Raw genomic sequence first — 25,971 nt, forward strand, 5'->3', positions numbered from 1 at the left:
GCTCAGTGCTGCGTGTGCCGGACACTTCGCTGGCGTGAGCTCCTGACACAGTTTCAAGAGGACAGTGAGCCTCCAGGGAAGGAAAACCGAGCCGACACCGCCATGGCCTTGACTGCAGGCTGGTGAGTCTCGAGGCAAATGGTGAGAAATGACAGAGGACATTACCAAGAGCTCTGACTACACAAAATGTATAAAAATTTTAAGCAACAAAAGCAAAAAAACAACAACCCCAAGTTAAAGTAAAAGTCAAACAAGCTAAAGAAAATTGTTTACAAAATATATTACAGTGGGAGGGTCAACCCATTTTGGTACATAAAAAACTCAAACAAACAGGTGAACTAAGACGCTGAGCGTTAGCAACACACACATAATTTACCAGACACGTAACGGAGATAGCAATATACTATTTCCTTATTAATCGACAAAACACAGAGAAGTAATCCATGGACGTGTCCCTAAGACACGCCCAGTGCTGCTGGGACAGGAATATGTTGCAAAGGCCACACAAATATCTGAGCCTTTCCAAACCATTCCACCTCTGGAAATCCACTTAAGGAAACACTCTGAAATATGGAAAAAGTTACAAGCACAGAGATGCTAATTATGCCATTGTTTATTTAACAATAGCATTGAAAATAACCCCACGTCCAACAATAGAGGAACGGCTAAGTAAATCAGGGGCACATCCTCACGACGGATCATTCCAACCCCGAACAATAAGAGCAAGGAGTGGACATTTTCAGCATGTGGCGGGGGGGGGGGGGGGGGGGGGGAATGATGGGCTATAAAAATGTACATCCTTCCAAAGGCCGGGAGGAAGGAGACCAGTTGATAAGAACTGTTGTATCAGCGTGCGTTTCTGTGTTTTAAGTTTATACCGATTTCCATAAGACGACTTGACCCTGTGCTCGGATATATCAGCCGTTTGTTATAGTCTAAGGCACTGCATGTACGTTTGTAAGCATCCTCAAGTCCTTTGTGAAGATAAAATAGAAATTAACCAAGTAACTGGTAATCCACAGGATCCGTATGTTCGGCTGTAAGGGGAGGGCTGTGGTGGTATAGGTCATCATCCTGTGTTTTCGAGATGTCTGTGATGTAGCTGGTTGGCTTTTACAGTTTAAAACGTGGGACCACCACACCAGCAGGTTCCATGAAGAAACCACCGCTGTCGCCCCCAACACGTCAGTGCTTCTCCTGCACCGATCTGAGGACGCGGCGCCCTCCAGGGAGCCCCTTCGTCCGACGAGACACACGGCTTCCTTCTCCGTGCAGGTTCCAGCCGCCACGAGGAGCCCTGTCCCGAGTGGACACCAGGGGCAGGAGTGGGGAAGACAGCGTGGGAACCTTCCAGAGAAGAGATCAAAACCCCCAGCTCCTCAGGAGAGGGGCCTTGAAAACCGCCTTCGCAGCCTTGCTACCAACTCGATGCTCGGCAACAGCTCAGGCCAGGCGGCCTGCGATGGATTCGTCTGCTCGTTCACAGGGCAGATGTGAGCGTACCTGCCATGTGCCCGCCCTGGGTGCGGGGATGCTGGGGTGAGCACAGCCACGTCCCTGCCCTGGAAGGGGCGTGGGTTCTCAGTGGAAGGAGACAGACAATCCATATGCATAAAAGGCTAATAGGCAAAGTGCCCCCTCGAGAGTTCCACTGGGAGTTCCACTGCTTGCTATGACATACATTGACCACCAGAGGGCGGCGCGGAATGAAGGAAGGCCCGGCCAGCCAGGCCTAGGGACCCTGCCCGTGCATGAATTTCATGCACCGGGCCTCTAGTGAATAAACAAACATGGACCACATCAGGCAGCAGCAAGTGTTTTGAAGAAAAGTGCAGCAAGGTGGGGAGAAAGGAGTGGCCCATTCTGCAGGAAGTGGGAGCTGAGCCCAGCACCCTCCTGGGAACAGTCAGGAGCAGAGGCCCAGGCAGCGTCTGGGCAGGAGAAAGGCCAACAAGAACAACAAGGAGGCCGGAGCCCAGGGAGCAAGGGGCGCTGGAATGAAGCACCTCCCTCGCACAGAGGTCCTCAGGCCCACTGAGGGCTTAGGGTTTTATGTCCGCCGGGGAGGGCACTGGAGGGTTTTGAGGGAGAGTGTCATGATCTGGCTTATGCTTTTTAAAAAATAAAAAATAAAAATAAATATATATATATTTTATTGATATCAGACAGGAAGGGAGGGGGAGAAAGAGAAACATCAATGATGAGAGAGAATCACTGATGGGCTGCCTCCTGCACGCCCCCCCACTGAGGATCGAGCCTGAAACCCAGGCATGTGCCCTGGACCGGGAATCCAACTGTGACCTCCTGGTTCCTGCGTCGACGCTCAGCCACTGAGCCACACCAGCCGGCTGGCTTATGTTTTAAAAGGGTCACTCGGTGTGCGTGTAGCGTAGCTCCGGGGAACAGAGAGCACATGAGAAAAGGCAAACCCAACAGGGATCACGGTTGAGGCCACTGGCATGGCCCAGGTGAGAGGAAGAGGGGTTAAAGAACCTCTCTGCTTCAGACCGTGACTGTCTTTTGGCTGCCTCCCAATGTCCACTGGCACCTGGAGGCATGACCCCTGGAAGAAGGTGCCTTCCGAGCGTCCTGACAGCGGGAGGCGGGGGGGTCTGGTGCTGGAGACGAAGAGCCTGCCTGTGGGCCTGGGGCAGGGGGGAGCGGCCTCAGGTGCGCCTCGGGGGGAGGTGGGGTCCTGGAAGGAATTCCAGGCATGAGCAGGAGCTCCTCCGCGAGGCGTGGACTTGGGCAGATGGACAGGAAGGTTCCAGAAACAGCCTGCACTGGTTTCCGTTCCCTGGTTCTAGGCACAAGAGAACCTGCCGCTCAGAACGATGCCCATCCCCACCAGCACCCCGTCTGACGGGAGATCATGCTTTCACGGCGCCAAGCGTGCAGGAAAGACGGTCTTCCAGATGTCCCCCTTTCACATGGGGAGGCAGCCGCCCGGCCGTGTGGCTCGGTGGCTGAGGATCAACCCTGAGGTCACGATTCAATTCCCGGTCAGGGCACATGCCGGGTTTCAGGCTCAAACCCCGGGGGGGGGGGGGGGGCGTGCAGGAGGCAGCCAGTCAATGATTCTCTCTCATCATGGATGTTTCTCTCTCCCTCTCCCGTGCTCCCTCTGAAATAAATTTTAAAAAATAAAATAATGAAATAAAATAGGGATGCATCGGACACGCTGTGGACATGGAGGTGCCGTCCGGCCTGCGAGGGGGGTGACTAGATGAAGGCCTGTGCGAACCTGCCCGAGGTGCAGCCAGCCCCCCCCCCCTGCGCCCCCCTCCGTGCAGCCACCTCCCCGTTCTCCTACATTCTTAGACACACAGCTCTGACAGGCCTCTGGAGCCTGCGGGCATAGATGGATGCATACTACACATCACACGCATCAGACACGCGACTTATTTAGATTTCTTGGATTTTCAGTGTTCTCGCCCATCTGCACAACGTAGGGGACACGGCAGGCCCGGCTGCAATAAAAGTGTCCGCATCTGGACCGTCTTGCAAATCTGCCCAAGTTGCAGGAAGCTCCTGCATTGCTGCCCAGAGCGCCCTGCCGGACTGGCTCCGAGGCCTGCTCGGTGCCGCCCTGCTTCATGGCGTACACAGGTTAGGCACAGACACACACACACACACACACACACACAGACACACACACACAGACACACACACACAGACACAGCGGCTGCTGCCCTGCTTCATAGCGCACACAGGTTAGGCACAGACACACACACACACACACACACACACACATACACACACATATACACACACATACACACATACACACACATACACACATACACACACAGAGACACACACGCGCACACACATACACACACACACGCACACACACACACACACAGCGTCTGTGCTTCTCCCCTCTGGCTCTGTCAGGCGCGGCCGAGCAGGGAGCCGAGAGGTTCTATAGCCATAGAGGCCTCCAAGCCCTCCCGGTCTCCCTGGTCTCAGCGGCCACCCCGAGGGCCGGGCCATCAGCCCCACATCACAGGAATTCTCTGGTGCCCAACTCCATGGTCTCACGGCTCTAAGAAACACTGCAGGGAGGGGGCTCAGGAGAAGTTCTTGTAACCCAACCAGCAATGACAAAAGAAGTGTTGAGGTACTTACAAAACAGACTTTTATTGATTTCAGAGAGGAAGGAAGAGGGAGAGATAGAAACCTCAACAACAAGAGAGTCATTGATCGGCTGCCTCCTGCACGCCCCCTGCTGGTGGTCAAGCCCACAACCCAGGCCTGTGCCCTGACCGGGAAGGAGCCGGGGCCTCCCGGTTCACAGGCTGATGCCCAAGCACGGAGCCACGCCAGCCGGGCATTTTAAAAAAATATCTAAAATGAAGGCCTCTCTTTAAATGTTCTGCTCACCCTTTACTGACCCCTTACCTACATCCCCCACTCCTTTCGGCCTCTGCGGAACCCCCGTTTGCTTCCCGGTCCCCCCATCACCTAACCACCAAGTCCTGCCCGGCTCCCCGGCCAGTCTGTTCCTGATCATCCTAATGACCCGAGGCTGCACCACGCTGTTCGCCCCACGCCTCCCTCCAGCTCAGCCAGCGGCTCCCACAGGGAGCGGCCCCCCACCCCCCGCCGTTCACTCCGGCCGGGGTCCCTCCAAAATGCGGCAGGAGGACAGGGCCTCAGACCGCATCTGACCGTGTGGGCTTCTGCCTCCACGGCCACGCAGGGGACTCTGTAAACGGCCACCCGGAGGGGAAGGAGGCCTGTCCTTAAGAACCCCGTGTGTGTGCGTGTGTGTGCATGTGTGTGTGCATGTGTGTGCGTGCATGTGCGTGTATGTGTGTGCGTGTGAGTGTGTCCCCGCACGCGCAAGAGGGGAAAAAAGGAACCCACCGAGACTCTCAGAAGGGAATACGCGGCAGCAACGGGTGTTTACCACGTTCCACTGGGTGCTGAGGAGGAAGTGGTTACTCTAACCCCAAGGGGGAAATGCTCGCTTGAAACAGGAAAATGGAACCCTTACTACTTTCCACTAGCAGCGGCGAGCAGCCGCCACACCGGGGAACGCCTGCACGAGCATCCTCCGGGGCCCCCTCACCCCAAACCTGCAGCTCAGAGCAGGGCAGACACACAGGGACCACTGCCCAGCCACAGCTCAAGCACTGGCACATCCTCACGACCCCAGCCCTTACCTCTCAGCAGCGGCTCCCAGCGAGGGGCGCACGCCCCCCAGGGGGGCGATTTGATGTTCAAGGGGGCAATTCAAGGACGAGTTATCAACAATGAACTTTTTGCATTTCTATGGTTCTAGGGGCCTCATCTACAGCATATAAGTATATATTGTGACATTTATGCATTTCAGGCCTCTATTTTATGTTTTGAAACTTTATATGCTATTTTTTTCCCATATCCCTTCACATTATTATTGTTTTTAAACCATTTCTTAAGTGATTTCTTCCTGAGGACTTCAACTGTCCTTGCGTTCTTTTATTTTTCTCTTTCATGGATGCCATGTTCTTTGGAAGCTGGTGTAGACCAAGTTCATGGCCTTTTAGGCTTCCTCCACGGGAACAGGAGCTCCCTTTTTGAATAAAGAGAATTACGTCATTGGGGGCATCAGGATGTTGGAGATGCTGAGGTGGGCATGGCTCTAAGCAAAGGGGATGAATGGCCAGGAGCCCCCCGGAGCGCGGGGGAGGGCGGAGGGGGGAGGGGGGCGGCGGGGCAGCTGGAAGGCAGGCTGGAAAGGACACGGCTCCGCCACGCACTAGCGTGGAACTCTGGGCAAATTACCCAACCTCCGGCTGCTCGCTCCCACTTCCTCTGTGCGGCGGGGAGACTGAGCTGCCTGCTCACATCTCTGGCTGCTGAGAGACCCGTGTGGAATGAGGCACAGGGATCGACACAGGTTTTCTGGAAACACTTGTGGGCTCCACCGATGCAGGCTGTTGTTAACAACAAGACCGGCGTCTTTCCGGAGCTTTCTTGGACTTTGGCTTCTCACACGCATCCCCCCCCCCCCCCCCCCGGGCACATTTCCATTTGAGAACTTCCCCAGCTCAGCCTCCTGAGCCTCATTGGAATCCTGTCCCCATCTCTGCAGAGTTTGGGTAGGATATCGAACACAGCCTGGGCAGAGGGGCATAAACAAGACTGCACGGAAGAAGTGAGAATAAATGAAAGTGGCCGAGCCGGGCCCCTGCTGCCACATTCTCTACAATCCAGAGACAGAGACGTCACCCTGCACGGCTTCATTTGCCTGCCCGGAGGGCCAGATTGGCTCCAGTTCTGAGTCACATTTTCCATTTATTAAAATGAACATCTGGCTGCCGCCGGGGGGCCTTTGGGCACAGCCTCTCCACTCCCGGTTACCTGCAGGGTGATTCCGGTGTTTAACGCGATGCCGAACGCATAGTCACGGACACCCCCGGCCCGACCCGCCCCACTACGGCCCCGAGCAGACGCAGGCGAGGGGGGCGCCGTGCAAACGGCCCGTCTCGGCTTCGATCTGGCATGCAAATTCCAAAGGAGAAAAGAAAAGCCGTTCAGAAACGCGAGGCCCGGCAGGTCCACAGGCAACCGAGAGAGGACGTGTGAGTTCACGTCGGCGCCCAGGGCCTGGCTCGTCTCAGCGGGAACCGGGGCAGCTAAGGAAAGACGGAGCTCAGACGCTCTCTCCGCCCCCGCGCAACCCTGAACAGACCCCTCCGCATTCCAAAGCCCTGGCTTCCCCGTGGGAGAAACAGGGGAAACCACCAGACGCGCCCTGCCCGGCTCCCAAGGTCATTGCGACAAACCCCAGTGGGAAAACACGTGTGAAGGTGCTTTGTCAACCACACCAGGCCCAAGCGCGAGCTCTCCTCCGGCCAAAGGGCCTTGAAAACAACCCCCACAGCGGGACGTGTTCTGTTTTAATGCCTTAACAGATGTACGTCCCATCTGGACGGGGAGGGAACCTCAGGTAGCTGCCCAGAGAATTCTCCAACCGTTCCTAAGTTTATCCACGCAGGTTCCAAAACAGCCCGGTAGAGGCTTTGGGGTTTTGTTTGAAAGACGTTTCACTTTCCTTTTCTCTTATTTTGAAAAGGACCCGGGTGAGCGTCCTGGGTTGCCTTCCAAGCAGCACTACATGGAGGTGACTCACACTCACCCTCTCTTCCTTCTCTGTCCCCATTTCTTCCCGGATCCACCTGGACAGGTCCCCCGGCCAACCAGCCCCCCTCCTGGCCCCCCGCGGGGTGGAGGCCCAGAGCTATTTGGACCGATGTTTTCCTAAGAGGGTGCAGGCCAGAGGCGCCCCCATCCTCCTCCCAGGAGGTGTTGCCCTCAGGGAGGGACGGAGGAGTTCCCAGGCTGCACAAAGCCTCCTTCTGCTCACAAAGGGTTTTTACCGAGTCGCCCGCCAGAGGCTGCCAGGCCAGAGGCTGCCAGGATCAGGGTGCAGGGCACAGGCTCCTGATTCACTGCTTGGCAGACCTGGCCTCGCTATTCTTAGCGCCCAGGCGCGGTGCCACGGGGCGGGCGGGGAGAGGCCTTTGTGTCAGGCGGAGAAAGCAGGAAGAGGTGTGTGTGTGTGGGGGGGGGGGGGGGGGGGCGGGGGACAAGCAGAAGGAGCTGTTGAGGTTTCCTTCAGAGAGAGGGGAGGGGAGGGGTGGCTTTAAGGTCGTCTCCTTCCTCCTAATTCTCTAACCTCATCTGAACCTCAGACAAGCCCAGCCCCAGGATCCCGAGGCCTGGGACTCAAACCCATCCTGGCTGTGGCTCCAGGTAGGGGAGGCGGGCTCCCACGGAACCTTCTAGGCCTGCTGGGAGTCACACCGGCGGACCCCCCGGGGCGGCCGGGCTGTGCCAGGGGTGGTAAGATGTTGGAGCCAGAGAAAGTGACGGGGGAAGTTGGAGAACCCTTCCTTCCATGCCAACGGGCAACTCCCTGCAGCCCTAACACACACGTGTTCCCTCCACTGGACAGCTACGATTTAAAGAGCGCCTTCCCCAAAAAATAAAACAAAGAGCGCCTTCTCCGCGCATCCTCCTCAGTCCGCCAGCGTGGAGAGGGGCTTGGGGCGGGGGGGACACGCAGGAACACTGACCGCGGGGAACAGGGTGACCCTTCACCTTTAGACATCGTGTCATGCATTACTCCCTCTTACAGGCATTTCACGGGTTGTATCGTTTCGCCTGCTGTGTCCAGCTTGTACAGCATGACGTGAACACTCGGGAAGGTGTCAAAGGAAGGCCACTGGCTAGTGTGCAAGACCCCAGACTCACCCCAGAGGGAGGAACGGGAAACGCCGTGCCGACAGCCTCAGAGGCTCAGCCCTGTCGGCAGCCAACCGGCCGAGGCTAGTGTTAGAATCGGGGTCCCTGGGGCCGGCTGAGTGGGATTCTGGCTCGGCCGTCTGCCAGCCGTGACTGTGGGCGAGCGTGCCTGTGCCCGTCCTCTGCCACGAGCTGGGACGCTGGGACGGCAGGAACTCTGTCCAGGTGCTCATTGTTATAGCCATGGCCAGTCCCAGTCGGGGGCCAGCCTGGGCCACGGCTCTGGTCAGGTTCTTAACTTGGTCTTGACAACCACCCTCACCATAACCTTACTCTGAACTGCTCAAAGGGAGGCCTTCCCCCCGGGCGACGAGTGACGTTTCGGGGAAGGGACACAGCTGTCAGTTAATACTCGGAGCGGGTGAAGCAGGGCAGGCCGAGCGGAGGGCCGGGGCAGGCCCAGCAGAAATGCTACTGACGGAGGAGAGAGAACGTGGCCGGCCCGGGAGGGCACACAGCTGGCCGGACTCCGGGGCCCACTTCTCAGGACTGGTCACACGTCCCCAAGAACAGGGCCCCCAGGACGGAGCCAGGCCTCCGAGGCACCTCACGCTGGTGTGTTCTCCCACTGGGGACAGCGTCTACCCAGAGCTTTAGGAAATGGCACTGTTTTCTTCTGTAAAAAGACGTCAGAATGTGCCAGAATTCTAAAGAAAATGTCCCGTGCCAATGTTTCCCTCTCCCCTTCCCTGCCTTGATTTGACATTTCCCGCCTGCAAATAAGGGTCCTATTCAGTGCTCCTGGCTCGGGGGAGCCGAGTCCAGGCCTTGGGCTACTGAGCAACCCCTAGCGAGGCCTGTCACTTTGGGTCTGTCCACAAAACGGAAGGAGTAACCACATAAGCTCAAAAATAACACCCGGCTCTGAAATTCCGTGGTCTTGGGATAATCGCAAAGAAAGCTGAACTGTGGGGACTGACCTGCGTTAATATTCCACTTCCCTTTTGAAGTGGTTTTTCAGGGAGAGGGCAGAGAAGAGAATGGAAATGTTCTTTATCAGAGTGACCCGAAGGAGGGTACTGAAATAGCCTTTTGACAGTATGAAAGCAATTTTTTTAAATGCTTAGAAAAAAAAAAATCCAACCGGGTGAGGACAGGTGATTTTCACTTCTGTGTAGTTTTCTAGATTTATCCAATTATCTGCAATGGATGTATAACATGTTTTGGATGAACTTGAAAGTTATTGTTTTAAACTGCATTTTGCTGGGAGAGGGTTAGGGAAGAGTCTGACTCCTTAACCCCTTTGTCCGATGTTAACTGCTCTCCAACGGGGGGAACTAAAGCCACAGCCGGAGGGGGAGAAAGGGAAATGCGAAAATCCCGGAGAAATTGTCGTTTTCCTGCTGCTACCGACTCCCTACGCGGGTCCAGCGGCGGCGCCTCTGGACCCGCGTAGGGAGTCCGACCACCTCGTGGCCAACGCCGGCTGCTGGGGGCGTGCGCTCCCCTCGCCAGCCCCGGGCTGAGCTTCAGGCTGAATTTTCAACCAGAAAAGCGGAGGTTGGAGCCACGCTGCGCGGGCGGGGCAGGGCTCAGCGGGGTGGGCGGGGCTGAGCGCGGTGGGCGGGGCTAAACGCGGGCGGGGCTGAGCGCGGGTGGGGCAGGGCTCAGCGGGGTGGGCGGGGCTCAGTGCGGGCGGGCGGGGCTGAGCGCGGGAGGGCGGGGCTCAGCGGGGTGGGCGGGGCTCAGCAGGGTGGGCGGGGCTCAGCGCGGGCCTGGCAGAGGGGCGCACCCAATGGCCCAAATCAGCGCGATCCCCAAAGAGCGCCCCGCTTCTTTAAGTTTAATTCGCGTTCTTTTATATTTGACGGGCGCATCGAGGCGCTAAACCCCGTTGGGCACAGGTGGCAGGTAGGAAAGCTGGAGGGCAGCCTGGTGCCGGCAGGAAGATCAGCAACTCTTCCCCTACAGAGATACATGCGGAATGTCTTCAGGTCCTGGTCCAGGAACGTGTGCTGAAGGGGTTACTGGAGAGTCCACTTTACCGCGACGAATTGCATTAAGTGACCTGCGATTCTTATTTAAGAGGAAAGCAACACCTCACCGTTTGGGGGGAAAAAGGGGACAGACGGCAAGGACACTTGCAAAGAGAATGACATCGGTGACAGGAACTTCTGGAGAACAGGCAGCTTGGTTGGGATGCCACGTGAACCAAAGGAAAGTCAGACCAAGGAAAGCGAGCCAGGGAAACATTTTAAATGCCTCTCTCACCAGGACTGATGCTGCCCTCCTGCCTTGAAGCCAGGGAAACATTTTAAATGCCTCTCTCACCAGAAGGACTGACGCTGCCCTCCTGCCTTGAAGCCAGGGAGCTAGCCCGTCCCTAGGAAAAGCAGAGTGAATGCAAGACCCCCCACACACACACACACCCTTGTCAGTGAGTGAAGGGGTGTGTCCTCTGTGTCGCGAAGAAACAATCCCAAACAGGACGTGGCGAGCCTGTGAGGTGGTCATCGCACCTGAGGGGCCCTGCCCTCTGAACCACACTCACCGCGGGCGGCAAAGCCACTCCTGCGCCCGGGCGGTCTTCCTTCCTTGGTCAGAAATGCCGGCACCCTCTCCCATCGGGTCCAGTGAGATCCAAGACCCGGCACTCCTCAGCCCCGGGGCTGGGGCTGGGGCTGGGGCGGGTTCCCAGGGAGAAGCCAGGTGGTTCCTTTATTCCCGGCCTGTGGGTCACGCTCCTGCCTAGACCAGCCCTCTGTTCTTAGGGGTTTTACCATTTACTACTGGGGGGCAGGACAGGCACCCGTCACCAACACGGGGCAGGGAGGACGGGAAGAGCATTCGCAGGTGCTGGGCATACACTCTGCCTGGCACTGTGTGAGAGGCTGAATCCATTCCCTTTCGTCTCCACAGGCACCCTGGCCAGGGCACCGAGTTGGCAAGTGCTGGAACTTTGATAAATCCAGCGCCCGGATCCAACCAGGCCTGCCAGAGGTCAGGCCGCCTGCCTGCAGTTGCCTGGGGCAACCAATTCGAGGTAAAAGATTTGATTTAAAAATTAGGAGTCTTTTATTTAAAAACCCAATTTTCATGTGTTTGCATTATGCAGGGTTGGATCTGTGCTTTCTCCTTCCCCACCTGCAACATGTAAATGCCCCAAGCTGAGCACTTAATGGACGCGCACCCAGGTCTCGCTGGCCACCTTCTTGGAAACCCTGCAGACAACACCCACCTCCCCTTCAGAACAGAAGTCTGGGTCCCAGCACCCAGCTCCGAGGAGCCCACGCTGGGAGTTCGGTGCTGCTTGTAAGCCCACAGGCCGAAGGACGCGTTAAATCAAAGGGCCTTCACAGAGCGATCTGGAAACTGTGGCCACGGGGAGCGGGCCCCCTAAAGGACTGGCTGAGGGGTTCCGTGGCCACCGCCTCCCCTCCGTAACTCGGAGGCCAGGCGGTGCCGTGGGCGTAATTCTGGCCAACAATCAGCATCACCTGGGAGCTTTGCCATTGCTGCCCAGGCCCAGGTCCCCGGTTCTGACTGACTTGGTTTGGACTGCAGTCTGGCATGGAGACTGGCTGGGTCATCTCACGTGCAGCCTAGCTGAGAACCACTGGACGGTATTTGGTCCATTAGCCCGAGAGCTAGAGAAACATAGTATATCCAGCAAGCTGGCCAGGGCTCTGCAGAACAGGCACAGCCCACGGGGCGTCTGCTGACGGGCAGAGAGAGGTGAGGTGGCAGAGGGAGCAAAGGTTTGGAGCCCTGCCAACAGGAATTTGAATCCCAGCTCCAGCCCTTTGTCCCGTGTGACACAGGCCCAGCCACCCGGTGGCTCTGAGCCTTAGTTCCCTCGCCTGTTAAAGGGGGATGGTGATAACGTTTCCCGCACAGGGCTGTGCTGAGACCAGCGGTGCCAGGTCCTCAGCAGACGATGCCTATGACGGCTAACAAACAGCTGCAAACGGGATCAGCTTGTACGAGTTCTGAAGAAAAGTCCCCTTTTCCTCGGACTCTGGCAGAGCGAGATCCATACCTCCTTGGGGAGGAGCTGGGGGAGGTAAACAAGCTGAAGTGGCGTGGGAGGCAGGCGGGGCAGCAGCCCCAGCGCCAGGACACCCCGGCTTTGGTGCCCACCTCCGGGCCCTTGGCCACGTCAGAGCTCAGCCTCAGGAGAAGTGTGTGTTTAGAGAGAGAGTCCGGATGCAGTCGGCCACGGCTCTGCCTCCCATGGTGGGTGGCGAGCAGACTGGATTGTGTCACCCTGGATTGTGTCACCCCAAGCAGCTCTGCCCAAGACAGGTCTGTCCTCCCAAGAGCCCGCGCCTACCCTCGACGCCTACTTTGAGCCACGACGCTCCGAGGGGAGCCGGAACCCGGAGGGCAGCCAGCACCGGGTCTGCCACCTGCTCTGTACCAATGCGTCACTGCCACGGATCCCACAGACCTTGGGGATCTGAGGCAGGGACCCAGGCCCAGGAGACGGGGGTTCAGGCTCCGAGAGCCCGGCATAAGGAACCTCCCTTCAACGTGCTTCTCTCTCCTCCTCCTCCTCTGTCCTTGAACGTCGGTGAAGCTGATGGAGCTTCCACACATCATTTGTTACGATGCTCAGCCCTGAGGCAGGGGATGGCAGAGACGAAGATCACCCCGATCCCCCAGGAAGAGCACAGTGACTTGCTCAAGGTCACAGAACTCATCAAGAGGCAGAACCGGGACTTGAATCCATGTCTGTGCACCAGAACCCATTTCTCTCCACCTGCTCTGCCCCCTGGTCCCCTAAAGCCAATGGCAAAATGGGGCGACGGAGTGGGAGGCGGCTGGTTCGACTCTCGATTCTAAAACTGGTCTGGAGAGCACGCCACGCCCTCTCTTCTGTGCCTCTCTCCCATCTCATTGGAGAAATGGCACAGCGACTGCCCCAGGCCAAGGTGAAGAACTAAAACCCCAACCACCAAGCACCTTACAAGGTCTAAGCCCCAGAGTATAAGCTTTCACCTTCCCAAAATTTCATAGTAAAAAAAAAACAAACAATGAAAGAACCGAGGAGAGCACAAGGCTTTATGTGAAGAGTTTGTAAGTTGCTGGTCCAAAGAAGGCGCAGACGCCCTGCCAATACCGGGGGCAGGCCCCACACGGACAACCACCTGGCTTTCTAGGTCTCGGGGAAATTTCCAATACAAAGAGTAAGTGAACTTGAACTACTAGAAAGATAGCCCCTTCGCGGAACCCAGTTCTCACCAACCGAGACTCTCTTGCCCTTGGCACGAAGCACGGATGGGGCACTGAGTACCGGTGTGGGGCCGTTAGGAACAGAACCACGGGGATGAAACGCAGCCAGACAGCACCCCACAGCATCATCCCGTGCTGGCAGGTGCAGACCCCCCCAGAACTCCGCCGGAGGAAGCTGGCTCACCTGCGGCCTGGCCCTCTCCGGCCAGCTGCCTGGCCAGCTTCCAGAAGGAGAACAGCAGCCAGCCTGTAGACCCCCCCACCCTCTCCCAAGAGCCTGCCCGGAATGCCCCGTGTGGAGGGGCACGCACAGGCGCAGCCCACCCTCGTCCCAGAACCGGGCTCTCCACGGGCCCTTCTCGGGCAGCGTCCTCTCCACGAGGACCCGGTGAAGCAGCCCGGGAAGGCCGGGGAGAGGGATCCGAACCCATGCCTGCGAGGTTCTCAGGCCTCAGGCTCTTCAAATGATGTTCCCGTCAGCAATGCCTCGCCTGTCACGGAGACTCCAGAGGGCAGGCAGCCTCTCGCATCTGACAAGACCATTAGCAGCGACAGAGCACACAGGCACAGCGGCCCGACGGCGTCCCCGAGGCCACAGGTGGGCGCAGAGGCCCAGGCACCGAGGCCGCGGTGCTGTTCTGTCCATCAGAGCAGCCTCCCCACCCCCCTCACCATTCACGCCCACGGGTCCACATTCCTGACCCACGGAACTCAGAAGCAGGCTGCTTCGCGGCGCCTACACGGGCAGGAGAATGAGGGCAGGAGAAACTACCAGCTGCTGCGTCCCTTTAGGGCCCGAGCGACCCTGAAGCCATGCTGGGGGAGGACGGAGGCAGCCTTCCACGCACCAGGCAGGGAGCAGTCCCTTCCACGGGACAACACGCTAAGAGCGGCCCCCAACCCCCTGCCATCAGGCTCCCCCCCGGCCCAGGCTGACGGCGCCCCTTTAACGAGTGGCCACGTCCTCTCGTCACCCACGGGGTGTTCTGATTTCCTCAAAGTGTGGCCTTTCAAAGTTCAGCTCGGGCGCCAGCTCCTCGGCACACGTGCCCCAGCGCGTCCCCATCAGGCCCGGGTCCCGGGCCACCAGCCACTCACCATTTCCCGGTCCCGCCACATCCTCTCACGTCCCTTGGCTGGTGGCTCTTTCAGCCTGGAATCTGACTTCCTCCCTGTCCAGCCACGGAAGTCCACGCAACAGCGAAGACCTGGCTGACTCCTGCTTCTGGAACCGTCGGGGAGCTAGCTCTCGCCGCCTGGGGCTTCCCAGCATGCCCCGGGGCAGAAGTCACCGCTGCCTGGCAGGGCCCGCCCCGTCCCTGCACACCTGGCGCCGGGATGATTGCACATCTATCTCCGCGGCCGGCTACACCTCCAGCTGCTCCACCCGGGCAGGCACCGCGCCTCGCTCGGCTGGAATGGTTAGCATGTCACATGCGCTTAGCTCAGGGTTTAGGACGAATGAAAAGCCCAGACACGTAAAATCATTAGAAAAATCCCCCTTCTCGGTCAGGAGGCTCGAGATCTGGGGGATGAAGCAGCTTGCTCTGCGGCAGGGGCTGGTGGGGAGTTTTAGGAAGAGGCTGAGCGGGGAGCAGCCCAGAGGCTAATGGTGGTGCCACAGGGCGAGGGGCGGGGGAGGGTGACGATCCCGCCCCAGAGGAGCCGGACAAGCTGCTGCAGCACAGAGCAGCCCTCCAGCGCGGCAGATAAGCCCACGCGCACGCAGGGGCCGTCAGGGGAACCCGGGAGAAAGCCATGTGGGCGAGCAGGCTTCCCGGCCGGTTCTGTCTGCTGTAAGGAGGTGCTGGAGGCGGGAGGCCAGGGGGCAGGCACAGAAGCACCTGACCTTGAGGCTCTGGCTGCTGAGGAACGTCTCCATCCCCCCGACCCCCAGGGCCCGGGTCTCTCTTTGGCATGCCTGGTGTTGATTGAAAAGGAGGTTGTGATTTCCACCAAAGGAAGTGGGAAAACTCCCCTGGGCTCACAGAACAGCACGACAGGCCTGGGTCGGAGTATTTCACAGGCCAGCCGAGGCCGGGCCTGGGGGAAATGGGGAGGATTCAAAAGGATCAGCCCATCCACGTTTCCTTAAGCTGGGGCGGGGGGGGGGCATGAATCTCCTGCAGCGCCCCCCACCCTCTGAGAGGCCCGAACCCCCTCAGCTGCCCTGTGACGCCCCTCTCAAAGGGAAGGCTGAGCAGAGGGCGGTGCAGCGGGGCCAGAGGGAAGGAGAGTGACTGCGCAGGGCTGGGCCCCAGGCCGAGCGCAAACCTCGGAGCGCTCCCGCCTCACAGACGTGGCGCCAGTCACTGCTGCCTCGGGTCTCCAGCATCGAATCTGTGCAGAAGGAACCCCTAAAAGTGGAACCTGCTCATTCATTCATTCATTCATTCATTCCTCACCAGAGGATGTTTTTCTCCATTGATTTTTAGAGAGTGGAAGGGAGAGAGGAGGGGGCGGGGAGAGAGACATAGAAACATGGATGTGGGAGAGACACATCAGTTGGTTGCCTCCTGAACACGCCCCGACCAGGGACGGGGATCAAACGTGCAACTGAGGTATGTGCTCTTAATTGGGAATTGAACCCCCAACCTTTTGGTCTGTGGGCCAACGCTCTAACCACTGAGCCCACCCAGGGCAAACAGTGTCTTCTACAGCATCGCTCACACTCGGTGGGATCCACCCCGAGCGGAGAGGAGCAGAACCAGCTCCGGTCACGGCGGGAAGGAAGACACGGTGAACGCGGCCGGACATCGAGACCACGAGATACGGGCCGCGCATTATCCGTGATGCAAGGTCTTTGAGCATCGTGAGTCCACGGCTCCGTCCTCGGAGGCAAACAGAAACCTCCCCCGCTACCTACTGGGCCACCAACAGGGCCTAGACGGGGGCCAATCGGGCCTGGGGTCCTCTGTGCCATCTGCCGCGGGCCCACAGGGCACCGGCCGTCTCTGCCCTCCGGCGCGGGGCCAGCCTGGCCCCACTCCGCCTCCCGCCCGGGAGCAGCTTTCCCCACGGACCACGGTGCCCCACAGACCACGGGTGCCCACGGAAAAGGCAGGCGAGTGAGCTCGGAGACCAAATCCGCTCTGACCCCGCCACCGGAGGCCAGCACTGCCGAGGAGGCCCGAGGCCCAGTCCCACCAGCCCCACTGACCTGGAGACCCCACCTCTGCCTCCCGAGACCCTGCTTGGTGGAGACAGGGCCCCCCAGAGGCCGTGCCCAGGCCCCCAGCCCGGCGGCACCCAGAGGCCGTGCCCAAGCCCCCCAGCCCGGCGGCACCCAGAAGCCGGTGCCCAGGCCCCCCAGCCCGGCGGCACCCAGGTCGCACTCACCCTGAAGGGCCGCTACGTGCAGCCTGTGGCCAAGACAACAAAGACGGAGGTCAAAGGGCACCACCCCGCACCTCCGAGGAGCCCCCCCACCCCCCGAACCAGGGTCTGCAGGACCCACCGAGGGGGTTTCCCAGCAACCCTTTCGTTTCTTGCGAATTTTCACTGACACGGGAGGAAGCGCCCAACCTGCCCGTTTCCTGAGGATGGACGGCCCCCTGAAGGCAACGCCGAGTCTGGCCGAGTCCCAGGCCGGGAGCACCGCTGACCCCCCTGAACGTCCCCGTCCTCCTGACGGGCCGAGCGACGGTCCCAGTCCCTCGGAAATGAGCTGAGGTGAGTGACGTCCGCGTGGGGTCCCCGAGAAGAGCGCCCCCTTTTAATGCAGCCCGTGGGGGACGGCGCTGCTTCGGAGCTGCTCCTGCACACCCGGGGGCACCCCAGCTCCCCCAGGACGGCCCCGTCTGTGTGGGGCCCAGGTGAGAAAGCCCCCCTCTGCTGGGTAACAGGCTACGAGGAGAGGCGAGGGGAGGAGGTCTCGGGGCCACGGAGCTGCCGCCACCGGCCGCGTGCGGAGCATCGGTCCCGTCCACGCAGAGCTCTGATGCTAGAACCTTCTCCCCACTTTCCACCTGGCCTTCGGGACCCCACCAACAACGCCACCAACTACCCACGGAGGCCGGTGTGACCCACTGGCCAGACCAGACGGGTGCCCTTGGGTGAGGGTGGGGGAGAGGAGAGGGTCCAGAAAGAATGATTTCAACGCTCTGTGTTCCCATCACCAACCATTCCGTTTCCCCCCCCACACGGTCCCCCCACTTCGCTGGTGTCCGACTCCGCGTCAGCATGGGGCTGCGTGAGTTCTCCCACCCGCTCGGGGCTCAGCGGCTCGTGATCCAAGCAGCTCTCCCAGGAGAGGCCCTTCGCGCTGTGAAAACTCCTGCAGCCGCCGCAGAGGCTTTCCTGCCAAGACATCTGACAACGGGCCTGTTTTCAAAGTTCCAGCGAATCTTCTTTGACAAGCACGCCACGTACAGACGAGGTGATGACCGAAAAAGCAACGAGGCCGGTGTTGGATTTTTGTGTTTCAAACAAGTCAGAACTTCCCCACCCAACTCAATAACGCTCCCTTTTAGCCTGCGGCCTGCCCCCCCCCCCGCCCCCCCCCGGCGTCCTGCCGGCTCAGGCCACTGCGGAAAAGCCCTGCTGTGGCCCAGCCTGTTTCACGTCTGACGTTCAACGTAATGCTGACCAGCCTTCACCCGCAGCCGCTCCCGTCCGCCGCGTTCAGGCCCTCGGAGCCACCGGAGTGAAACACAGGTCTCTCCTGGCCACGTGCTCACCGTCGGGTGGAGAGGGAAGACTAAAGGCATAAAGGTTTTTTAAATTTATTTTTCTGTTAATCCTCACCCGAGGATATTTTCTCCATTGCTTTCCAGAGAAAGAGAGGGAGGGAGGGACACATCGATGTGCAAGAGACACATTAACTGCTTGCCTCCCACATGCACCCGACTAAGGGTGGGGAGTGAATCTGCAACCCAAGTACATGCCCTTGACCAGGAATAGAACCTGCTCTAACCACTGAGCCACCAGCCAGGGCTAAAGTCTTTTTTAAAAATGTATCCCATAAGCCAGGTGCTGGGCTAACAGCTTTCAGTATGCTGTGTTGCATTCTCTCTCTCTCTCTCTCTCTCTCTCTCTCTCTCTCACACACACACACACACACACACACACACACACACATCCCCTTAGATGCAAAGACCGAGCTTAGGAGAAGTTAAGTGACGGAGTCAGCGTCACACACCCAGGAAACTGCAGGACTGGTTCTGGCCCAGGACTGCCAGGCACAGGGTGGACCCCCCCCCCCCCCCCCCCGCCACGGCCGCTGGGCCTGCAGGAACAGGCCTGCCAGGTGAGGAGGCACAGGGAGAGGCACAGGCGGGGGGAGGGAGGCTGTGAGCTGTGACACCTGCCCCCCCAGCCAGTGCCAGCCTCACACGCGCCTCCTCCCGTGCACCTTCCCGTCAGGAGCTCTGGACCAGCCGGTGGGCAGGGCGTTTCTCTCGGTACAAAGCAGGGCTTTTACCCCGTTCACACACCCGGAGACGGCAGAGGGCGCGGACACTCCGCACAGCCCTCCCCGCCCCCCGCTCCACGCAGCACCGTCTGTCACCTGCCTACCTCACAGGAGGCGGAGAAGGCGTGTCCTACAACAGCCAAAAGGCGGCGGCAGCCCGTGTTCACCGACAAGGCACCGTGTGCCAGATCCACACCACGGAGCGTCCTTCCGCCTTCGAAAGGAAATTCTGACACATGTGCACCATCGGTCCGTCACAAACGGGTTGATCCTGTGTGATTCCACTGACAGGCGGCTCCGGAGCAGCCCAGCATACAGAGACAGAAGCATACAGACGCGGCTGCCAGGGTTGGGGCAGCAGGAGGGGGAGCCCATGTTGACGGGGGTCAGCCGTCCAGTTGGGAAGATGAAGAAGTTCTGGAGGTGACGGTGAGCATCAGGGGCCACAGAGTGAATGTGCTTAACGCCACTGACACGTACACTCACAGAGGTTCCCACGGCGTGTCTGACCACGCACGCCTCCTAAAAACGTAGTCATTCTCTGTGGGGGTCAGGATGCATCTTCTCCTCCTCAAACTGACTTCAGACATGTCTGTGCGGTCAGCTCCTTCTATTCTCCCCCAGCCTCAGAGCATGAGGCTTGCGGCTCATCGGCAGGAGGCAGGCGGTGGCCAAGCAGGCAGGCGTTCTAAAATCCCCCGAAAATCCCCAAATGTGTGTGAACGCCTCAGCCGGGCCTGAATCCACAGCAGGAAGGGGCGGGCCTAGAATGAGCAGGTGTCCCCTCCCACCAACGTGCAATGGTGTTCTGGCCGGCGCTCTGGCCCCACGGAGAGCAGAGCAGGTCATGCCAGCGGAGGGACAGCGAACGGAGACTGCGAATCCCAAACTGAGGGCTTCTGGGAAGCTGTTCCCACCGAGCTCCCCGTGCCCCGGAGATGACAACGCGGGGACGCCACGCTGCCCGTCCTGCATCTCAACAGCGGCGAGCTCTGTTCCGTGTGCGTGGCCTCCATTCTCCCCGTTGCGTCCTTGTGGATTCAGTTTTAACCTTTTGCACTCGGATGTCGAGATTAAAATTACTCTTTGAATGTATCAATAATTTGAAATATAAAAAAAATCCAAATAAATAAGTTTGTATGAAAAGAAACTCCAGTTTTTTATTCTACTGCCGCGCTTTGTAAAATCTGGGGTATTTAAAAAATTAAATCCCGAGTAGAATAAAGGAATCGAGAAAAAAGCAAGCGAGTGCAAAGGGTTAATGACCCCAAACCGAGAACAAACACGGAAGAGCTGTGGGCCGTTCTCGATCGCATCAGCCCTGATCCTGGGCAGTTCTCAGTGGGTTCTGGGGCCACAGCCCACCCGGGGTCCAAGCGCTCTCTGTTCTGGGCCCCCAGGTCCCTGCGGGAGCCCCAATGGACGGTCTGCTGGTTGATGGCCTGTGACCACAAGTACGCGTCCTGGGAATACAAGGACAACAGGCCGGGGCGGATCGACCCTTCTCAGGGGCCTACTACGCACAAGGCCTGTCTCTAGCTTTCACGGAGCCTTCGCACCCTGTGATGGGCAGGCTTACAAAGGATCAGAACTCGGCAATGTGCCCCGGAGCAGAGCTGGAATTCAGCCCTGCCACCTGGCTCCAGTCCCCTGGGCTGCCTCTCGGGACGACCTAACACTGAAAACCCTGCCTGCCTGGCTTCTTAACGTCTTCAAGTTTTCCCAAGTTCCCCGCCCAGCCCAACTTTCCATTTGGGTAAAAAGAACATCCTCCCAGCTGCTATGTCCCAGGTCACGGGAAACGGCGGGAAAGTATTTCGTAAACATCACTTCAAAAGCCTCTTTAAATAAATCGGAGAGTGGAAATCATTTTTCAAGGGGTAAGCGTCTAAAGAAAGCACTCCCGTCCTGCAGCCCTGGGATCCTCAACATCCACCAGCCCGGCCTCCCCCCTCCCCCACCCCCACCCCCCACCAGCCACAGAGCTGCTGAGCTCAACTTGGCCTCCAAACCCTCCCTCCTCCTCCAGAGCCGGGGTCTGGGCAATAGGCGTGCTGGCTATTTCTGAGCCAGCCATCACAGGGAACCACTGGCTGAGGGAGCCTGTCATTCAAGTTCAAGAGCTTTATCCTTAAATGTAGAATTGCCCAAAATATATCAATATCCAGGTTCGAGAAACATGCCAACGAGGAAGGGAGGGAGGGAGGGGAGAAAAAGAAAGAAACGGAAGACCAAGAAAGGAAGGGAGACAAAGGTAAGGGGGAAGGAGAGAAAACTCTTCATGAAACAACATGCCTTGCCCTCACTGGGAGTTCAGTTGGCTGGAGCATCATCCCGACACACCAAGGTTGCAGGTTCAAGGTTGCAGGGCACATACAAGAGTCAACCAACACATGCATAAATAAGTGGGGCAACACATCCAAGTTCCTCTCTCTCTCAAATCAATCAATAAAAATTTTAGCCCAGCCTGTATGGCTCAGTGGTTGAACGTCGACCTATGAACCAGAGGTCAGGGTTAGATTCCCGGTCAGGGCACATGCCCAGGTTGTGGGCTTGATCCCCAGTGGGGGGCGTGCAGGAGGCAACCAACCAATGATTCTCTCTTATCATTGATGTCTCTATCTCTCTCCTCTCTGCTTTTCTGAAACCAATAAAAATATATTTTAAAATAAATTTTTTAAAGAGACAACTCTGCTCTGTGTAAACACTCTCATTTCTCTCTTCCCCTTTTCCTGACAAGCACCAACATGGAGCAGACAACAAAGTCTCAACGTCTGGCTCGCCTTCTCCTGGACCCAGGGGGCTCTTTCCGGAGCCGAAGGCCTGACCGCTGCCTCAGGCCTGGCTGCTAGGGAGCTCGCTGGTCGGGGACAGGGCAGCCTTAGGTCCGGGCACCACGGTCGTCCCGGGACGAGGGAGCCTCCAGGCCGCAGTCACACCAGCCCTTCTGGACAACGTCTCCGGCAGACAGCAGAGCCCTGCTTTCCCAGAAGCCGACAGTTACCGATGGCAACGGGAGGCCGGGAGCCAGAAGGCAGAGTGTGGGAGGCGCGGCGCTAAGCCTGCGGGGCTCAGGGAGCAGTCAGGCCCCCCATCACGCCCCCCCTCCACCTTGTCCTGGTCTACCCTGGACAGGCAAGGGAGGCGAGAGCCTCTTCCTCACAGACATCAGGGAACCCCTAGGAGCCACTGCTTTAGAACGTAGCACCCAGACTTCAGAGCCACTTCCATGTGGGTCTGTGGAGGAGACCACCGCCTTTGTAATTGTGACTCACTGTAAGCAAGCTGACTGCTAGCATGCCCTAGTCCAGTGGTCGGCAAACTGCGGCTCGCGAGCCACATGGGGCTCTTTGGCCCCTTGAGTGTGGCTCTTCCACAAAATACCACGGCCTGGGAGAGTCTATGTTGAAGAAGTGGCGTTAGAAGAAGTTTAAGTTTAAAAAATTTGGCTCTCCAAAGAAATCTCAATCATTGTACTGTTGATATGTGGCTCTGTGGACCGATGAGTTTGCCGACCACTGCCCTTGTATCTTCTCACACACACAAACCTGAGACAGCAGCTTCACAAAACAGTACTTACTACTGCCTTCTGCAATGCACTCTAATGTTCCTAGTCTAGGGAATTCTATTCGATTTCATTAAAGTGCTGCTCGTGACCACCTGAACCAACCCCATCGGAGGGTAACCGCCTCCTCCGTGCCCGAGAGCCAGCTCCCCCTCCGACGCGGCCGCGGCCTAGAGAACACGCGCAGGCCGGGCTGACGCCCTCCTATTCCCGAGGACACATGTCCTCGTGGGAGCACGAGCTGCTCCCGTGACTCAGGGTCCCTGTGATGGGCAGGAGACCAGTGACCACGGAGAGGTCGCTGCTGGCGTGAACACTGAGAAGCAGCTACACTGTGGTCCCTGGCCACGCGGCGAGGGCTGTGCGTGGTTCCCAGGTTGATCACACGCACTCCGGCCACAGCAGCTCAGAGCTGAGCCGCTGCAGAGGGGACTGGCCAGCCTCCTGGGGGCCAGGGACGTTCCCATAACCTGTCCCACAACCAGGAGGCATCCCCAGCATGGGTCACACTCCACGATGCCAGCTGCCCCCAGGAAGGACGATGCAGTGTCCCTAGTTAAGAAGAGGACACAAGCTGAAGTCCACTCACCCAGGCCTCTGGGGTTAAACCACACCCAAACCAGCGGGTTCCCGTTCACGTGGAGGGGCTGTGATGTGAGTGCTGTACTACAATCCCGACCCAGAAAACATCGCAAGCACTGACTAACGGTGAGCCCAGGAGAAACCCGATTCAGGCTTCGTGCCTGCGGCAGCCTGGTTCACCTTCCTCATCCGCGTCCTCGTCTGAAAGGCGATGGAAAGACCCGCCCCGAGGCGTGAGGCGGGATGCAGAGGGCATGGGCCATGGTTGGAGAACGCTCAACAAATGTTAAGTGTCTTTCCCTTTTCTACACCGATAAGCAAATCTGAAACCACAAATACACGGAGCAGAAAACATGAGAAACAGGATTTCCCCCGTTAGCCAGCGAGTGCTTGCAAAGCAGGCACAGCCAGGCGTGGGGATCTTCCCTCTTCCTGTCAGCCACCCCCCCCACCCCCCCCCCCCCGGGAGGCCAGGAGGGCTCTGTGCCTGAAGATACTGATGACCTGCCTAGGGCAGTGTGGGGGGGGGGGGGGGGTAGTGAGGGAGAGAGGGAGAGAGAGAGCGCGCTCCAGGTTCCTCGGCACAGAACCCAGCTAGGGTTGGTTGGTGTCTCCTGGGAGGCCTCCCCGGGGTGGGTGCAGGTCCGAGGCTTAGGACAGAGGGCACCAGGCTCCGGGGCCTTGCTTCCCCGAGCCGAGCCGAGCGCTCAGGGGAAAGGAACTGCCAAAACCAAGCGCCGAAGGGAAGGCAGGGTCTGGCGGTGCAGCCGGTCCCCGCTACACAGCCCCCAAGTAGGTCCTTCCAGGGGAGGGTCCCGCCGCTGAGCGAGAACAGCCGGCCTTCCCATCGAGACCCCAGGGGTCCAGAGAGGAGCCGAGCGCCTCCGGGGCAGCCCGGGGCACAGCCCAGACCCAGAGGCGGGCGCCCTGCGCTGTGCGGATGGACAGCTGCCGCGGAAAGGAGCTTGGCTTTCTCTGCCCGACCGGCCACATCTTGTTTTCTGTCCCTAAACGTCTGGGTGTCACTGCCAAGGGGCCGAGGGAATGACCGCACCGAGCGGCTCCCTGCGGGCACCCAGCACGAGGCCTGGCACAGCCGGGACGCCCAGGAAATCTGCTGCCGAAGGTGAGAAAGGCCGCAGACGCCTGGAGGCCCCTCAAGGGCAGTGTCCGCTCAGGTCTGCACCGGACACAGCTGCCCTCAGGCCCGAGGGGCAGGGCCGGGGCGGGGGCTGGTGCCAGGGTGACCGGAAACGTCTCTCACGTGAGTGTGGATGCTCTGAACCGATCACAGGAGCAGCAGTGACCTCCCAGGAGCACAGGTGGGAAGATGTGCGTTTCCGTTCCATCCCGTGTCTGCGCAGGCTCAGAACAGGCCCAGCTAAACTGCTCGGAGAGGCCCCGGGGACAGGCACTGAGCACCCACGTGTGAGTGGGTCACAGCTAGCTCCCCGGAAGCTGGAGGGGGACAGAAAAGGAAGACCCCTCCTCGGGGGCCAATCCCAAAGCCAGGGAGCTGCTGACCAAGGTCCAGGTGCGAGGAGGGAGAGGAGAGCAGCATCCCCAGGAGGGACAGGAAGTTGCTACCCTTCCGGCTGGGGCAACCCTCCGGGCCGGTCCCTGGGCGAGCGGTCCCTGGGCGAGCGGTCAGTCCCTGGGCGAGCGGTCCCTGGGCAAGCGGTCAGTCCCTGGGCGAGCGGTCCCTGGGCAAGCGGTCAGTCCCTGGGCGAGCGGTCCCTGGGCGAGCGGTCAGTCCCTGGGCGAGCGGTCCCTGGGCAAGCGGTCAGTCCCTGGGCGAGCGGTCCCTGGGCGAGCGGTCAGTCCCTGGGCGAGCGGTCCCTGGGCAAGCGGTCCCTGGGCGGCCGGTCCCTGGGCGAGCGGTCGGTCCCTGGCTGGCCTCTCCCCCGCCCGGGGACCGGGTACTCACACATGGGCTGAAGGGCTCCAGCAAGCGTCCGCTCCGCGTCTCTGCTCAGATCTCCACCGGGCCCTCTCCCACCTGCTGCGCTCATACGCTTAGAGTTCAAGAGGCCAGGGAAGAGCCGAAGCCAGTGTCCCCCCCAGTGTCTCTGGGAAGGACCCAGGGCCGAGCTGCTGGGCGAGAACAATGCCTGGAGTTTTCCCCCGGCTCCGTGAACTCTCCATGGCCCTCCAGCCTCCTCGCACCCCCGCCATCTCCCGCGAGGAACAGCCTTGGCTTTCTAACGCGTTGATAATAAGGGCCTATCAGGCCGAGAGGGAGGGAAAGGACTCAGAGGGCCGTTTGTTCCGGAGGAGAGCGGAATGCAGAGCCCCCTGGCCGCAGTGGCGCTGTGACAGTGAGCCACGGTGCAGGGGCAGGACCCCGGCTGACCCCCAGGTCTCAGGAGCCTCCCCCCCGCCCCCCACAGGCTGCTGACAGCGCTGACTCCCTGACCGAAGCGCGGGCACCGAGGGGCAGGGTCGAGAGAGCAGCGAAGAGCCCAGACTCCAGACCAGCCGCTGTGTTCCCAGCTCACATCCTGGAATCTTCTCTGACCTTGAGAACCTAACTGACCTCTGGGTCTCAGTGCCCTCATCGCACAGCAGACGTACTAAGGCAGCACCCCCAGGCCGGCGACGAGGGGCCAATGAGCCCAAATACTGCAGCGCGGGGAGCACTGGCTGGCAGAGTAAGCCCTCCAGTGAGCCGTCCGCCGCGGACTCTCCATGGCGCCCAGTGCAGAGGGCCCAGCACAGCCTCGTTACCTTAAAATCAAAAGCATCGGTACCACTGACCACGCAGGCAAACCATCCCCGTGCAGACCCCGTGTGTTAGGTCTGACCATATCATTAAATCCACGCCCCTCCCCTGGGAGCTGACCCTTAGACCACCTCACCACCCACATTCCCATCGCTCAGACCACATTCCATCGCTCAGACCTTTATCTTTCCCCTCCTGACTTTCCCAGGATCCGGA

At 59.2% G+C, this 25,971-nt stretch overlaps 1 protein-coding gene across 2 annotated transcripts in view; it reads right to left on the minus strand.

Moving 5' to 3' along the window:
* ITPKB (inositol-trisphosphate 3-kinase B) overlaps positions 1 to 25,971 on the minus strand; it is a 95,788-nt gene that overhangs the window by 33,107 nt on the left and 36,710 nt on the right. Inside the window, exon 1 of one of the 2 annotated variants that reach the window (XM_079763805.1) lies at positions 14,572 to 15,751. The exons of the other annotated variant lie outside the window; for it this stretch is intronic. Within the exon in view, the coding sequence (XP_079619931.1) occupies positions 14,572 to 14,592 (21 nt within the window). The 5' untranslated portion in view covers positions 14,593 to 15,751. Of the gene's footprint in view, positions 1 to 14,571; positions 15,752 to 25,971 lie in introns of those variants that run through there. 2 annotated transcript variants of the gene reach the window in all.

Source organism: Cnephaeus nilssonii (genome assembly GCF_951640355.1).
Source record: "Cnephaeus nilssonii genome assembly, chromosome: 23".
Lineage (NCBI taxonomy): Eukaryota > Metazoa > Chordata > Mammalia > Chiroptera > Vespertilionidae > Cnephaeus > Cnephaeus nilssonii.